Source organism: Taudactylus pleione, unplaced genomic scaffold, assembly GCF_031769625.1.
Source record: "Taudactylus pleione unplaced genomic scaffold, aTauple2 ptg000418l, whole genome shotgun sequence".
NCBI classification, from domain to species: domain Eukaryota; kingdom Metazoa; phylum Chordata; class Amphibia; order Anura; family Myobatrachidae; genus Taudactylus; species Taudactylus pleione.
Genome location: NW_028284820.1, coordinates 1,264,242 through 1,282,001, shown reverse-complemented (window position 1 = coordinate 1,282,001; position 17,760 = coordinate 1,264,242). Strand labels below are relative to the sequence as shown.

At 48.9% G+C, this 17,760-nt stretch overlaps 1 protein-coding gene across 1 annotated transcript in view; it reads left to right on the top strand.

Annotated features, from left to right (window-relative positions):
- LOC148506240 (hemicentin-1-like) overlaps positions 1–17,760 on the top strand; it is an 89,739-nt gene that overhangs the window by 20,341 nt on the left and 51,638 nt on the right. The window contains exons 2-3 of the mRNA XM_088447092.1: positions 3,216–3,551; positions 6,570–6,899. Coding sequence (XP_088303218.1) covers positions 3,216–3,551; positions 6,570–6,899 — 666 coding nt within the window. The remainder of the gene's footprint in view (positions 1–3,215; positions 3,552–6,569; positions 6,900–17,760) is intronic.

The window sequence follows — 17,760 nt, the reverse complement described above, 5'->3', positions numbered from 1 at the left end:
TTATAATTTTCTTGCATTTAAAAAAAAAAGCACAAATCAACCATTTGACACCATTTAAAAACCTACAGTAACTGCCTAAGGGCCACAAACAGCCGTCTATACAGTCCTGCTAACGAAATTATCCATTTTGGGGGGTCCAGGATGGGAAGCAGTCGGGAAGCCGGCGGACGCAATGCCGACCACCGGCTTCCCAACTGCTTAATCTCGGCAAGGGTTAAATGACAGGTGGTCGAAATCCCGACGCCTGTCTTTTTACCTACGCCGGGAGACTGGCGCCCGGCATCCCGATCAAAACCCGATAGGTTTAGGGCTCCCGAGGGGGACTTAGGGTTAGACACCCCCCCCGGGAGGTTAGGGTCAGGCTAGGGGAAAGGGGGGTTAGGGTTAGGTACCCCCAGGGGGAGGTTAGGGTTAGGCTTAGGTTTAGGCGGTGGGGAAGGGGGGGTTAGGTTTAGGCACTTAGAGGGGGGATTAGATTTAGGCACTTGGGGGGAGGTTAGGGTTAGGTACCCTAAAGGAGGGTTAGGGGGGGGAATTAGATTAGATATACTTACCTCTCTAGACGATCGGGATTTCCTCCTCTGTCGGGCTGCCGCTGCCAGGATGCGGCCGGCAGTAAATCATACTGATCCCTCCAGGATGATCTCCCCACATTTTTATGCATTTCTCGCAATTCTCATTTGGCAGTCAATTCGCACCCCTCCGCTGCGAATTGTGCGAATAGGTATTTTAATTGGATTGGAGAATTGTCAGGAGCGTGCTTTGCGGCGAAGTGTGCGAGTTTAAAGAAACAAACTCGCTACTTGCAATTCGCACCTAATTGGATTGAGCCCTAAGCATAGATTCCTGTTACTGATTAGGATATAGAGCTTAATACAGTGAGAAATCACACAGAAACGATTGAGGGCCTGATTCAGACCCACTCACAAGCGGGTCGATGGTGGTCCAGTGCGCACACTCGCTCCAGGGCTCGCAACAAAACCGGCTCGCCCCATTTTGTAGGCGGGTAGGGGTGGTGGCTGCACAAACGGAGGCGTTCCCGAAGGAACGCCTGTCGTTTGGGGCGGCCCTACTGACATCACTCGTGATGTCAGTAGTGGACTTCCTGCTCTAATAGAGCAGGAAGTCCACTCGGCATTGCGAGTGCTGAGACCCTACCTTAGGGTCTCCCCACAATGTCGATGGTCGCGATAATCGCGACCATCGCCAGGCCGCTCGCACAAGCTGTGGGTGGTCACCCACAGCTTTACGAGCGGCCTGGAGGTGGATAAAAAAATAAAAATCCGCCCTGATTCAGAGCCAGCGCTCGCAAACAGCGAGCGTCTCTGAATCAGGCCCTGACTCCAATATGACAATTATCTTCAGTTAGCTGTCACTTCTAAATACGAATGAACACTGGCTTATCTACCAAGTGGCGATAAATTTCTAGTATATGTAATCTGTCAATAAGAAGCACAATAAATACATCTTTTGATTTATCACACCAGTTGTGACCTTTTAAGCTTATGCGAGATATAGACAGTAAATACAGAGTAATAACAATGCCACATAACTAATTTTCGCTTTTCTCTTGTCGTTATTTATATTATACTATTGAATCAATAAAAGTTATGTTTTAATATTAGAACTCTCCAGTGCACCACTGTTGGACATTTAAGTTTTTCTCTTGCTTTTTTGATTGCGTAATCCATCAGCACATGGACGACTTGTTTTTCACTTCCCATGTATTTTCTTACTACTTACATTCTTTCTGCATTTTAATATTTCACTGCAGTAGATATTTAAATTGTTTGAATAAATGTTATGTTTTAATAAATGTAAATGATCATCGCAGCTGTGCGGAAGGTATTAAAGGGTCTAAGTAGGGAACAGATTGTCCGTGTTTGCGTGATGATGCGCAAGCCAGATTTACTATCTCTATATTTGCTGTAGGGCTAATTGCAAGGATCTATATGGGTTCAATGGGGAAGCCACTCTGCCCACTGTTTTTCCATCAGTAGTATCGGCACGTGCGCCATGCTGGGTGCAGGAGATCCATCTGAAACAGGCGCCTCCTCTGTGCACATGCCTCAGAATTGCGCAGAACTCTAGCTACACAAATTTTATGTGGATACAAGGCCTGATCAGAAGTGCACACAGTTGTGGTCGTGGCTGCGCATTTTTGCGGAACCGCAGCGGCGATAATATGCAAATGCTAAATTCAGTCTTCCCCTTTTTTATTAGCATGGGCTGAAATGTGAAAACTCTGAGACGCCCACTTTCACTGCCCGCGCACACTGTAACACTGCCGGTGGTAGTGAACAATCCACCATCGGCTCACCATCGACACTTACACCATCCTTTGGCTGGCGCAGTGTCCCAGTCTGAACTCCATCTGAACTTGGCCTCTGTGGCTGCGGCTGTACGTCTGAGAACGCAGCCGCTTTCGTCGACACGCCACGCGCTGCCATAACACGCCCACGCAACAGTTTTTTTTGCATTCACTTCAGGCCCCCTCCCAGATACTGCCCTGAAATGCCCATGGTTTTGCTTTGCCATTTCTAATGCCAGTGGTCCCATAAGTCCCGGCTGTGTCCATGCAGAGTCGCAGTCGCAAGCAAGGAGAAGTGTATTGAAAATGTAGTAGGCGTTCCTGGGCGGTGACAAGGAGATGTCTTAGTGCACGCACGAAGATGGTCCATTTTATGGGCGTGTTATTGGAGTGTTGCTGGCATGCGGTTCTCCTATGACTGCTGGCTCACCGCCTCCCTGACCTCCTCCTCCTTCCATGTCTAGCTCCAGGATTTCTCCCATGCTGCACTTATCCTATGGCAGCCCACCCACGCCACACCAGACATTCACCCCCTCTCACTGCTTTCACATTTGCCCTCAAAATCCATCTGTTTAACCAAGGCTACTGCCCCCCCTCTCATAACTCTCCATAACCTCTCTCTCATAACCTCTGTCCCTTTGTGTCCACTCCAGCCCCTCTAGAGTGCGAGCAGGGCTATCTCTACCAATGTTTCATTACATAATCTGATTTTAATTATATAAATTTGTAACATTGTCTTCTTGTATGTAACCACTCTGTCTGAAGACACTTGTACTCTGTAACGTTGCTGTGTTCCTCCACTGTGTAGGACCCTTCTGGCACCTTATAAATAAAAGATAATAATAACTGTAACTCTTTGAATTTTTGGACACAGTTAACCTTTAATATTTTATTCATTTGTTAGATGCGCTGAAGGTCACTATGAGCAAATCACAGATCGAAGCTTTGCGAGAGGAAGACGTGATTATACCCTGTTATGTCTCTGATCATATTTTCGGAACAGCTTTTGATGTGATCTGGACAAAATTATGGAATGGAAGTACTGGCCCTGTATATAATAAAATTTCTGGAATAGGAAAGTCATATAGAACAGGATCTTACATGGTGGAGAGTGAATTATACGGAGGAAACGCTGAGCTTCATATCCCACGTGTCCAGTTCTCTGATGAAGGAGAATATACCTGCACTGTTTTTGTAACTCCTAAGCAAGCGTCTGGGAAATCTACTCTGCGTGTGTCAGGTGAGTGGTAATATATAGAGGCTAGTGTGCCTTATTCAGAGATGTACGTGAACCCCTAAAAAGATGCACTATCAGTTGCACCATCAGACAATACACCTGCATATGGGAAGCGCAGAATGTCTGAGGGTCCATGGCTTCTGATGCCAGTGGAACACCGTCTTTAGACGCAGTTGTTGAAACCTACACACCCGCGACACGTCCCCGCCTGTTAGCCACATCAGAAATGCATGGATGGGACACAACGCAGTGCATCTTGGACACTTGCACGGATGGATGCACCCACTGCTTTCCCTGCTACTAACTTCGAATCACCCGAATGATGTTTCATTGCCCACCAAAGCGATTCAAATGAATATGTGCGTTGTGCATAATGCAGAAAATATAAATACATGCACTTACCCATCCAAGGATTTACACCAACACAGATTCAGGAACAAAGAGAAAAATGTATTGTATACCAGGAATATTCAACATGCAGACCTCCGGCTGCTGTGGAACTACACATTCCAGCATGGCCTGCCACAGTTTTAGCATGCACTAATGGGAAAACTGTGGCAGGACATGCTGGGATGTAGATTGCTTCCCCAGCTGCTGGGCGGCCCCCTGCCTCACGCACACAGCAGGCCAGAGCGCTCGTCCCTACCTTTCCTCTCAGTGGGACACCCACAGGTGGTACAGTACATTATAAGCAGGACTGTCCTGCCAAAATCGGGATGGTTGGGGATTATGCATACATACATAGTAATACATATACACACACACATATATACATACAGTCACAAACACATATAAACAGTCACAAACATATACACATACAGTCACACACACATAAATACAATAACACTTATACACATATATACATACAGTCACACACCTATATACATACGTACTATCACGCAGATAATTATACACATACATATATACAGTCACACACATACATACTATCACGCAGATAATCAAACACATATATAGTCACATAAACACATAGGGTCTGATTCAGTGTGGATGCTATAGTATGGACGCTGCACCTTTGTACGCAGTGGTTGTGCGAAATTATGTTTAAGTAATAAGATGTCCATTGCCGGCTCCTCCTGTCTTTCCCATGCTGCTGGCACTGACTGAACAGTGCTGTGTAGCCCCGCCCCTGCTCAGACTCCACCTCCCTTTTCTCTTTTACATCTCGCAGTGCAGTCCTGTTGTGCACTGTAGCTCTAAGGGGGTCACCAGGGAAAGGGAAGCTCGGGGCAGGTGCTCCCTGTGATGGCCCCTTTATATCGGCTTTGCTCAAGAGTCACAATGCATCACAGAGCAGAAGTTAGACAGATGAATTGGGGCCAAATACATTCAAATTGACAACTGATAACCAAATAGCACACCCCTTGACACTTTTCCCGTGTTTCTCTTTTTGACATGTACACTTTGATATATCAGTTTTGTTCACACATTATTACTATGGGGAGAATGATCTGATTTGTTTATTGTTTCACTGGTGCTGCAGCTTTTTTCTTTGTTTTATACGTTTGCTTGCAAAGCTGATGATGCCATTTGCATTAGGGCTCTTGGGAGAAGTGACCAGAGGTAAATAGGGGTGTGCTAATTAATTCTCAGTGATCAATATAAATGTATTCGGCCCCAATTCATCTATCTAACAGCTGTTCTGTGATACATTGCGACACATGTGAATGACACAGTTTCTGTGGCTGATTAAAACCAGGTAAAATGGAGGCTTGGGGATACTTTTACTAAGAATCGTGTCTGGTCGAGATTGCAGTCTCCAAGCCCGCCACACAATCAGAGGCCGCTCTACAGTTAGCGGACGCTGATTGGCTGTGACCAATGTGGCTGACAGTCAACAGCACGTGGATCACAGCCAATCAGCGACCACTAACTGTAGGGCGGCCCCTGATTTGATGGGGGGCCCGGATAATGACAGAAACCTGCCGGTCTCTGTCATTCATCGGGGCAGAGATGTATGTGTTATCAGTCCACATACATCTCTACAGTCTGAAATGGAACGGGTACCTTTTTTTTTTTTGCCAAGTCCCGGGGAGCCTACTAGAGAAGGGGACAGATGCGACACCAGGGCGTAGGTGACTATTGTTTCTTTTTTACTGGTAAACCATGGGAATTCTACGGGAGAAGGGGACAGATCATCTGGCAGAAGGTAAGTATGTGTGAGTGTGTTAGGTATGTAATAAATGTATAATTTATACAGTGTATGTGTCATGTTGTTTTTTTACTATTTTTTTTTTTACAGTGGGGGTACGGGTGCCTGCCGCATGCTGGCATTGGTAGTTCCACAACTGCCAAAGGGCAGACACGCTAGCACCTGTAGTTCCAATGTAAAAAACAAAAAAACAATAGTATAAATCGATTATCTTCAATATTACCCCTGCACCCACCGGCCAGGGGTGCAGGGAAGAACCCTGGGCTTCAGCATAAGGCTGGGGTGCTTGGGAGAGGGTGGACCCCTTTTTTGGGGCTTACTACTTTGGTATGTTGATATGTGCGGGTGGCTTGTTCGAGTGAGTTTGGCTGCGGTCAGACTCAGGGAACTCGGGGATAATCTCGATCACATACACCATCAACAAACTCAATTCTGCTAATCACGATTCTTGGTAAATTTGTGAGTCTCTGCTGGCAAAAGTCACCCGAGTTTCAGTGATGCTGTGAGAGTTAAACTGAAACCAAACACGATTCTTAGTAAATTTACCAATATATCCCTTGAAGTCAGCCAGCCACAGAACCTGCATAAGTCATGTGTCCCGAATTAAAGGGATGATGTGGCAAGCCTATAATATATATATATATACACCACACACACTCATCACACACACATATATATGTATATTATGATATAGTGATGATTTAGAATAAAATTTAGGACCATTGTGAAAATGTCTAATGTAGATGTGAGAACCACATACAGTAGATATAAGAGAGGGTTAGCGCATCTCCAGTTGATATTTACTTTATATACAACAAAATAATTAATGATAATGACTTCTTGTTGTGCAGCTCATCCATCTGCTTCGCTGACACCAGAAGATATCCTCATTCTGCTGGGAACAGAGAAATCGGTCATGTGTGAAGCCACCAATTATTACCCCCAGCCTGTGACCATACGCTGGGTCCGATACAATAAAGGCTCCCCTGGCTGCATGGCCTTGGATCGGGGAATCTGCACCACTGACGCAGTTACTAATGGAGACCACACGTTTAATGTTACCAGTCATCTGACATTAAACCCTACAACAATAGACGATAATGGGAATAAATATTCATGTATCGTGACTCACGGGTCTCTGGAGACTGAACTCAGGGTTAATTTTACTCTGACAGTAACAGGTAATCTTATATGTCTATAATAGTGGCATCTGTCCTATTAACTCTGTCCCTCTCTCCTGTGCCCTCTGGAATGCCAGATCTGTCTGTAACAAACTGGTACCCACTCATGACCTCTCCATTCAACTCCAACTTTCTGAATCTCCTAGCCATTACCGAAACCTAGAGTTCCCCCTCAGACACCACTTCTCCTGTGGCTCTAGGAGCCTCACTCTCTCACACCCCCGGCTAGGTGGTCGCCATAATGGTGCCATAGTGGTGGTGTTGGGGGTCATTCTATCCTCTGGTTATTCCATTCAACTCATACCCTCAGTACCGTCCCTTTCATTCTCTACATTTGGGGTTCATGCTATGTGCCTCTCTCCAACTGGTTCACCTTCGAGTAGGTGTCATTTATCCCCCCCCCCCCTTCCTGGAACTCCCTCCAAATTCCTTGACAACTTTTCTTCCGGGCTCCCCCACTTCTTCTCTTCAGACCTTCACGCCCTCATCTTGGGGGACTTCAATATCCCTATCGATGTCCCAACAGAATCTTATGCATCTAAACTCCTTACACCAATTCCCCATTCTGGCCATCACTTTCTCTCTTTTAATTTAAACCTTACCCCTTCTCCACCTCTGCTTCCCAAGGCTAAAATCACTAAGCATAACATTGTGGCTATCGACACCATATCCTTATTCTCCCTGCTCGGCTCTCTTCTCTCCCCTATCCTCTCTCCTGCCCTGAACAAGCCATCTCTCTATACAATGCCTCCCTTACTTCAGCTCTGTTACTCCAGCGGTCACTATTCACCCTTGCAGATCCACACCTCAACCCTGTCATTCCAAATGCACCAGATACCTGCAAAAGTGCTCATGAACTGCCAAGCGATAGTGGAGGAAATGGAGCTCCAATGCAGATTTCCTCCATTTCACATTTATGGTCTCTTCCTACAGTGCTGAACCTTATCTCCTCCCAGTCCTCAAACCTCCAGCGTCTCTTTGCCACTTTCAACTCCTTCCTCTGCTCACCCCTTCCTCACTCTCTGCCCTTGACTTTACCACCTACATTACATCTAAAATTTACTCTATACGTCTGGACATCACATCCCACCCGACCCTCAGCACACCACCTCCTCCTTTCCCAGAAAACCCCTCCCCATCCATCTTAACCAACTCTGACTTCTTTCTCCACGGTATCTGGAGATGAAGTCATGACCCTCATTCGGTCATCCCCTTCTTCCACCTATACCCTCCCACCTCCTCCGCTCCCTCTCTCATCGACTGTTCCCATCTTGCCCATCTCTTCAATCTCCCTCTCATCAGGCACTGTCCCCTCTGCATTCAAGCATGCCCTTATCACCCCCATTTTTTAAAAACCCACAATTGATCCTAATACTCTCTCCAACTACTGCTCCATCTCTCTCCTCCCTTTTGCCTCCAAACTCCTTGTGCGCATTGTCTACAACCGTCCTACCACCTTTCTTTCCTCTAACTCCCTACTTGAATCTTTTAAGTCTGGCTTCCATTCTCTCCACTCCACTGAAACTGCCCTCACAAAAGTCAGCAATGACCTCCTTCCTGAGAAATCCAAGGGCTACTACTCTCTGCTCATTCTTCTCAACCTCTTTGCTACTTTTAACACTGTGACCCACCCTGTCCTCCAAATCCTTCACTCCCTTGGTCTGTGTGATACTGTCCTCTCCTGGCTGTCCTCCTACCTTCCTGACCGTTCCTCCTCCATCTCCTCTCATAGCTCCGCTTCCTTTAACATTAGGTGTTCCCCAAGGCTCTGTTCTCCTATTCTCCCTCTTTACATCCTTGCTTCACCATGTACAGCCTTCCTAAACTCAACATGCTCCCCCCTCACCTTGTACAGCGTTCCTAAACTCAACATGCTCCCACTCACCTTGTACAGCGTTCCTAAACTCAACATGCTCCCCCTCACCTTGTACAGCGTTCCTAAACTCACCTTGTACAGCATTACTAAACTCAACATGTTCCCCCTCACCTTGTACAGCATTCCTAAATCAACATGCTCCCACTCACCTTGTACAGCGTTCCTAAACTCACCTTGTACAGCGTTCCTAAATTCACCTTGTACAGCATTTTTAAATTCACCTTGTACAGCGTTACTAAATGCAGCATGCTGTGCCCCCCACCTTCTAATGTGCCCCCAATCTCACTCTGCTCACATATTACAGCATCCCTAATGGTTATTTCATGTCATACCTACCCCACTCCCCATGATACACATATACCTGATCTGATACCTCATAAACCTCAGTTTCGTCGGTGCCCGGCCGGAGTCGGGTCGCCATTATGCAGTGGGCTTTTAGGCAGCCCAAATAGCTTTTATTTTATGATTTTGTTTATTTATTTTTTTGTACTATGAGCGAGCAGCTGCAGCAGCAGACTGTCCACAGGACATCTGCGCTGCCACTCCGACACCCCTCCGGGCGCCGCAACGCCAATTTCTTTTGGGGATTTTGGCGGGCATCCCGGGGTCCTCTCTAGCCGGCCCTGCGGACGGACCCAGACTGCAACCTGGACATCAAGGGGACAGGTAAGGCGGGTCATCGCTTGTGGTGACCCCCGATTTGGCAGTCATACCGCAAAGCTAAGTGTGAACACAGGCTCCGTCCAATGTGATCCACTAGACCACCAGGATACATATGGAGAGGGAATCCAGCGTCCCGATGGTTAAACAATCAGCATGGGGAGGTTAGCTTTCCCCATTGAAGCCCCTCCCCTCAGCTCAGGGTGCCATTCCTCTGAGGTCTCACTTCCCTGAGCTGCTCTCCTCCTCCGACCGCGCCCCCTCAGAGGTCTCTGGCGGCCATCTTCTCTCAGGCACAAGCCACAGCTCTCAGGGAAACGCAGGGTCCGGTCCCCTTACATACCTCTCCCTGGAGTCAGCGTATGTAGCGCTATAGCCTATCAGGCACTGAGTCTAGGTAGTTGATTGTAGTGCCATATTGCTGTTATGTTATTTCTGCATTGTATGTGACTTATGCTAGTGCTGCCTGTCTGTTTCTCTCTATACTGTCAGCATATATCTTTCCCTATTTCTCTGACTTTGCCCTAACATACAGGTATATTCATGGTTTTTACTGTGCCTCACATCTATAAAACTAAGTATTTGTGAGGCTTGTCACATACAGTTGTTTATTGCACTATGCCAAATTTGTGCTGTGTGCTCCTGCAGCTTGCCCAAGTATAAGCCAGGACCAGTATATTGCATTCCTACTAGTATCTTACATACACAGTGGTTGTATTATACCCAGGGCCATATTGTGTGCCATATTGCTCTGCAGCTATGTCTAGCAAAGGCAAGAGTAACAAACCGGCATCTGCACCCATACTGCTATCATGCAAATTATGTGCTGCAGGCTTAAGTGAGGAGGATTTGATACAAGATGGGTTATGCAGTAAGCATTATACTCCACCAGGCCCATCAGACTCCCCAGCGCCTGTACAAGAGCCCACCTGGGCTTCTTTCTCTCAAGTGCTGGCTACTATTGCGGACTGCTTAGCGGTTCCGACTGTAGTTCCACCTCTGGAGTTGCCATAACAGGTTCAGGCGATACAGGTACCTCCTGTACCCCCACCATGGGTATATGTTCTCTCTAACTCAGTGCAAATTCTGGTGGCTACCTCTACTGCCTTTCAAACAAGGTGAGAAGCCCCTACCCACGCAACTACCCATGCAACTCTCAGAACTTGAAGTATCACCTGAGGAGCACGAAGATGCTGATCTCTCTAACACTGACTCCCCTCTGGAGTAGGATAAGAGTCGGTCAAAAATTAATATTCCTGCCTTGGTGCGAGCTGTCAGATCCAGCTTACTAATGATGACGAGCCAGCCCCTAAATCCAAGTACCCTCTGCTTAAACGACAGAAAGTGGCTTCAGCAGAATTCCCTCTATCGGATCAACTAACTGAACACATGGCTGCAGCCTGGCAGACGCTTGGTAAGAGGTTTCAGCCCCGAAAACGTCTGACCTCCTGTTACCCATTCCCTGTGACTCATTGTTCAAACTGGGAAACCCACCCCTGCGGTGGACTCCCATGTTACGCGTTTAATTAAAAGCACTACGTTACCTATCCCTACAGTTACCTCTTTGAAGGATCCTACGTATAGGTGGAATATTGCCTGAAATTGATATACTCTCTTTCATGAGCTGTTGCCCGTCCGACCATGGCTATTGCATGGGTGGCCAAAGCTATAGAGAGCTGGACTGACGCACTTGAAGACTCTTTTCCCTCAGAGGCTTCTAGGGATCAGATGTCTTTTGTTGCTCACATTCGAGATGCAGCTTCCTATATTGGAGAGCGACATTAGATGCCAGTCTCCTAACCTTCAGAGTTGCGAATGTGTCTGCCTGCTGTACCCTGTGGCTACACTCATGGAAGGCAGATGCGATACCAAGGAAGGCCTAGAAGGGTTACCCTACAATGGGGAGATCTTGTTTGGCCAGACATTGACAAGATTGTAACCACGTTGGCAGCATCAAAAACTGCTTTTCTCCCTTCTGTAACTACTACCACAAGGCCTCGGACTACATCCTTTAAGTCCTTTCATCCTCAAGGAAAGCCTAAAGGTCAGTCCTTTCCTAGGCAGTCAGCTTTCACTAGGGCTGCCAAACCCAGGACCAAGCAGACCTGGAACACAAGACGCCCTGCTTCAAAACCCGAGGATAAACCTTCAGCGTGACGGGACGGGCCTCCCTCTGGGGGATCTCAGAGTGGGAGGCCGACTTCTTCAGTTCGCCCAGTGCTGGTGTCAAACCACCACGGATGCTTGGGTAAGAGAAGTGGTCTCTCACGGGTACGCCCTCTTATTTCTTCGACAGCCACCCCACCAGTCTTTCTACACAGGCCCTCCTTCAGACCCGAACAAGGCCTTACAAATCCAGAAAGCCATACAGTCCTTGCTGCAAGCAGGGGTAATTGTGCCAGTCCCGCTCTCTCAGCAAGGGACTGGTTATTATTCTACTCTCTTTCTGGTTCAGAAGCCAAATGGGTCTCATCGGCTTCTGAACCAGATGGTTATACAACTGGAAAAAGTCCTCCCTGAATCCTTCACAAAGAATGGTTCATCTGGGAGTCCTGCTAGATTCTCAGAATCAGAGAATCTTTCTGACACCAAACAAGATCTCCACACTTCAACTACGAGTGCGCAGATGTCTCCACAGTCGCCGAGTGTTGATCCGCTCAGCAATGCAGGTTCTGGGATCCATGGTGTCCACCTTCGACATGGTGGAATATGCTCAGTTCCATTCCAGGCCTTTGCAAAGGCTGATCCTCTCCAGGTGGAACGGGTTACCCCATCAGATCATAGCACAGACAATGGTGCTCTCTCTGGAGGTGTGTCTGTCTCTATCTGGGTGGCTACAGACATCTCATCTAACCAAGGATCACCCCTTTTGGATCCCGGACTGGGTAATCCTAATAACGGATGCCAGTCTCCGGGGCTGGGGCGCAGTGACCGGTCCGCACTCTCAAGGCCGTTGGACATTGGTCAAATCAACCCTGCCAATCAACATATTGGAACTTCGAGCTGTCTACAGGGCCCTCAAACTGGCCCAGCACATACTTCACGGAAAACCTGTACAGGTTCAGTCCGACAATGCCACAACAGTGGCTTACATCAATCATCAAGGAGGCACTCGAAGTCGGGCAGCAATGACAGAAGTGTCACGCATTCTGACATGGGCCGAGGGTCACCTCCCGGCCATCTCTGCAGTGTTCATTCCCGGAGTTCTCAATTGGGAGGCAGACTTCCTCAGCCTTCACGACGTGCATCCCAGGGAATGGTCTTTTCACCAAGAGGTGTTTCAACTCCTAGTGCACAGATGGAGCCTCCCAGAGGTGGACCTCATGGCCTCCCGACACAATTACAAACTGCCAGTGTACGGGTCCAGAAAAGGAGATGCCAAGGCAACCTTTGTAGACGCATTATCAGTGAAGTGGACCTTCCAGTTTGCGTACCTATTCCCTCCAGTCTCCCTTCTTCCTCGAGTTCTTCGGAAGTTCAAACAAAACGGAGGCACTGTCCTGCTGGTGGCTCCAGCTTGGCCCAGACGTCATTGGTACTCAGCTCTTCAGAGTCTCTCCATCGACACTCTGTTCCCGCTGCCTCAATGACCGGACCTGTTGTCTCAAGGTCCTTACCTTTACCCGGATATGGGTCATCTGTCTTTGACGGCATGGCTCTTGATACATCCCCCCTGAGGTCCAAAGGATTCTCTAGCTCTGTAGTCAAAACTATGGGTCTCATTCAGAGCCGCTCGTAAATGGCCGTTCGCTCGTTCCGAGCGATGTTCGCACATCTGCGCATGCGTACGGTTTGTAATACGCATGCGCGAACCAGTCAGTGCAGCCGAAAATCGTTTGTTCGCTAAATAGCGAATGCCTGCTATTTTGAGTGACAGGAGGAGGCGTATGTGGGTGGTAACAGGGGAAGGTGCTTGAAAACTGGGAGTGGAATTCAGAACGCAGGCGTGCTTAAAGGTCAAAACGGGCGTTTTAAGGGTGTGCATAATTAATGCAGCTGCGTCATTGACCACGTCACTTGGTTATTTTATAGTCAGAACTGCTCGCAAGATAGCGGTAGGAAAAACCAACCACAAGAATAGCGAGCAGTTCATACGCTGTTCGATGTACTCGATTAATCTAATAAATAGCAGACATGACGTATGGTGCGAGTGGCCAGGGGGCGTATTTTTCAAAATTACGACCGCAAGTTTTGTTCGCTCGTTCAGACAGAGGCGTGAACAGACCGCAAAGAGCGAACGGTTCATTTGAATAGCCACCCCTTTTTTCTGAACGAACGACCGCAAATAGCGTCCGGCTCTGAATCAGACCCTATGCTCAGAGCGCATAAACCAGCCTCTGCTCGGATCTACCACAGAGTGTGGCATACATATTGCCAATGGTGTCGTACCAGAAGCTACGACCCCCAGGTGTTTAGGACTTCCAGAGTCCTGGCCTTCCTTCAAGCTGAATTGGACCTTGGACTCGGCCTGGCCTCACTGAAAGTACATGTCTCTGCTCTGTCCATTTGGTTCCACCATAGACTTGCTTCACTATCGGATATCCACACCTTCCTCCAGGGTGTCCTCCAGATTCAACCTCCCTTTGTCCCTTCAGTGGCTCCTTGGGATTTGTCAGTAGTTCTTCGTGCCCTCCAGGGTCCTCCATTTGAAACCCTGGATTCTGTGGAACTCAAGTGGTTAGCAGCGAAGGCTATTTTTCTTCTGGCTATAGTGTCCGCCAGAAGGGTGTCAGATTTAGGGGTGCTCTCCTGTCGCTCCCCATTTCTAATATTCCACCAGGACAGGGCTGTGCTTCGGACTTGCCCTGGTTTGCTTCCTAAAGTGGTTACTAGTTTCCACATTAATGAGGAAATTGTAGTCCCGGCCTTTCAATCACCAGACCTCTCGGCAGGTGAGGCCTCCTTGGATGTGGTCCGTGCCCTCAGGATATATGTTAACCGTACCAGTTCCCTTTGTAAATCAGACTCCTTATTTGTGCTCTATGGATTTCACAAGTACGGATGGCCAGCCAACAGACAAACATTAGCTAGTTGGCTTTGCATGACTATACCACAGGCCTACACACAGGCCGTGTCGCCTTGGCTAAACAGCTTTGTGAGGTGACCAATTGGTCCTCTGTTCAGACCTTTCTAAGGTTCTATGCCTTTGATACATTTGCCTCTCAGGATGCTCCCCTCAGCGCAGGAGCGTCCCCAATTACTTCTTTGGGACATCCCCAAGGTCTCCCTGTGGAGCCCTATGGACCCTTAAGAAGGAAATGAGTTATGGTAAAACTTACCTTTGTTAACTCACTTTCTTCTATGTCCACAGGGCACCCCGCACCTGGCTTCATATGGGCAGTGGCGTCACTAGGGGGGTGCGGGGGTTGCGTCCCGCACCTGGTGTCACCCTTCAAGGGGGTGACACCAAGAAGAGCAGCACATCACACCCGTGGGCCGTGGCACCACCGCCGACCATGCTGCTGGAGCCGGAGGAGACACTCTTACTGTATTTGCAGGTCCGCCGTCCGTATCCGTCCTGCCGCGCGCTGGTCCTCTGCTCTGCCTGCCATCGCCAGGGTGAGCTGCACATTCTCTCACCGCGGCCGGCGTCCAGAGCCACACACAGGCACAGAGAATCTCTCTGTGCCTGTGTGTGGTTCTGGACGCCGGCTGCGATGACGTCATCGCGCACGCCGGTTCCGCTTGTACTTCTGGGAGCCGCTCAGCCTGATGGAGGAGGGACTACGGGCCTGTGAGCACGCTGCGTGTCAAGAACAGAAGAAGGACTCAAGTGGACACACCCAGAGGTAAGTACTGGCTCACTGCACAGGGAGGGCACAGCATAAGGGGCACTGGAAGCACAGCTTAAGGGGCATTGGAGTTCCATGCTGGGCACTGTATAAGGGCACTACTGGGGGCCATGGAGCACTGTATAAGGGCACTACTGGGGGTCATGGAGCACTGTATAAGGGCACTACTGGGGGCCATGGGGCACTGTATAAGGACACTACTGGGGGCCATGGGGCACTGTATAAGGGCACTACTGAGCCATGGAGCACTGTATAAGGGCACTACTTGGGGCCATGGGGCACTGTATAAGGGCACTACTGGGCCATGGGGCACTGTATAAGGGCACTGCTGGGCCATGGAGCACTGTATAAGGGCACTACTGGGCCATGGAGCACTGTATAAGGGCACTACTGGGGGCCATGGGGCACTGTATAAGGGCACTACTGGGCTATGGGGCACTGTATAAGGGCACTGCTGGGGGCACACCAGGCACAGCTTAAGGGGCACTGCATAAGAGGCACTACTGGGGGCACAGCTTAAGGGGCATTGCGGGGGGCACTACCACTGCATAAGAGAGGCAATACTGGGGGCACTGTATAAGGGCACTACTGGGGGAACAGCTTAAGGGGCATTGCTGGGGCACTGCATAAGAGGCGATACTGGGGGCACAGCTTAAGGGGCATTGCTGGGGAACTGCATAAGGGAGGCAATACTGGTACCACTGCATAAGGGGCGCTACTGGGGGCACAGCTTAAGGGGCATTGCTGGGGGCACTGCATAAGAGATGCAATGCTGGGGGCACTGTATAAGGGCACTACTGGGGGCAAAGCTTAAGGGGCATTGCTTGGGCACTGCATGAGAGGCGCTACTGGCGGCACAGCTTAAGGGCCATTGCTGGGGGCACTGCATAAGAGGCAATACTGGGGGCACTTTATAAGGGCACTACTGGGGGCACAGCTTAAGGGGCATTGCTGGGGCACTGCATAAGAGGCGATACTGGGGGCACTGATTGTATAAGGCGTACTACTGGGGGCACTGTATAAGGGGCACTAATGGGGGCACAACTTAAGGGGCATTGCTGGGGCACTGCATAAGAGGCGCTACTGGGGGCACTGAATAAGGCGCACTTCTGGGGGTACTGTATAAGGGGCACTGTATAAGACACACTACTGGGGATACTGTATAAGGGGCACCACATAAGTGGCATTACTGGGGCACTTCATTAGGGGCATTACTGGGCGCACTGAATAAGGGGCAGTACTGGGGCACTGCATAAGGTTCGCTACTGATGGTAAAGTATAAGGGCGTGATGATGTCACAGCATACACATGGTGAATTGTAGTTTTCTATTTAAGGTGAGAGTTGTTTTGTGTTAATTAGGCTGATGACAGTGCCTGATTAAACAAGCACTGAAACGTTAAAAATTTTATGCCAGAGTTGTGTTTTCTGTAAGACTATGGAATGCTGCACCCTCCGCTGCTGTGTGTGTGTGTATGTATGTATGTATGTGTGTATATATATATATATATTAGGGGTGTGCACCGGACACTTTTCGTGTTTTGTGTTTTGGTTTTGGATCTGGATCTTTCTTCGTGTTTTGGATCTGGATTGGTTTTGCCAAAACCACCCTTCCGTGTTTTGGGTTCTGGGTTTTGTGTTTTGGATCTGGATTTTTTCTTAAAAAATAAAAAAAAAACGCTAAAATCACATAAATGGGCCTTTTTTTGTTCCTACGCTATTAATAACCCCAATAACATTAATTTCCACTCATTTCCACTCTATTCTGAACACCTCACACCTCACAATATTGTTTTTAGGCCAAAAGGTTGTACCGAGGAAGCTGGATGACTATGCTAAGCGACACAAGGGGGCGGCACAAACACGTGGCCCATCTAGGAGTGGCACTGCAGTGGCAGACAGGAAGCCAATCAGCGTTATGGTGCCCATTTGCATGTAGCACGAACCCGGGAGATCCGTGCTACATGCATCTGTGTGATTGGCACAGAGCAATGACAGGTCCGTGAGACCCGTCTGTGCTGCTGTGGTAAAAAAAAAAAAAAAAACCTGTGTAAAAAAAGAAAAAAATGGCGTGCACCCCCCCAAAAAAGAGCAACCAGCCCCGGGCATTAGTAACCCAGTGCTGGGTGTGCTTAAATACAGGGGACAAACGACGTAGGGGTCCCCTGTACTTAAGCACAACCAGCACCGGGCTAGTCAGAACCAGCGCTGGTTGCCAAAATACGGGGGACAAACGACGTAGGGGTCCCCTGTATTCTGCGCAACCAGCTCTGGGCTCTGATCCGGTCCTGGTTCTGGAAATATAGGGGACAAAAAATGAGTAGGGTTCCCCTGTATGTTCCAGAACCAGCACTGGACTTTTTCTAGCGGGGGGCTGATGCCACAGCCAGGGGAGCCCTTTCACCGGGCCCCCCAGCCGCAGCATCAACCCTGACCGCTAGTCAGCCCAGGCCGGGGATCCCTGGAGAGCTGGGGACCCCCCCAATAAAGGGGTCACCCTCTCCAGGGCACCCCAGGCCCAGGCTGATAGCCCGG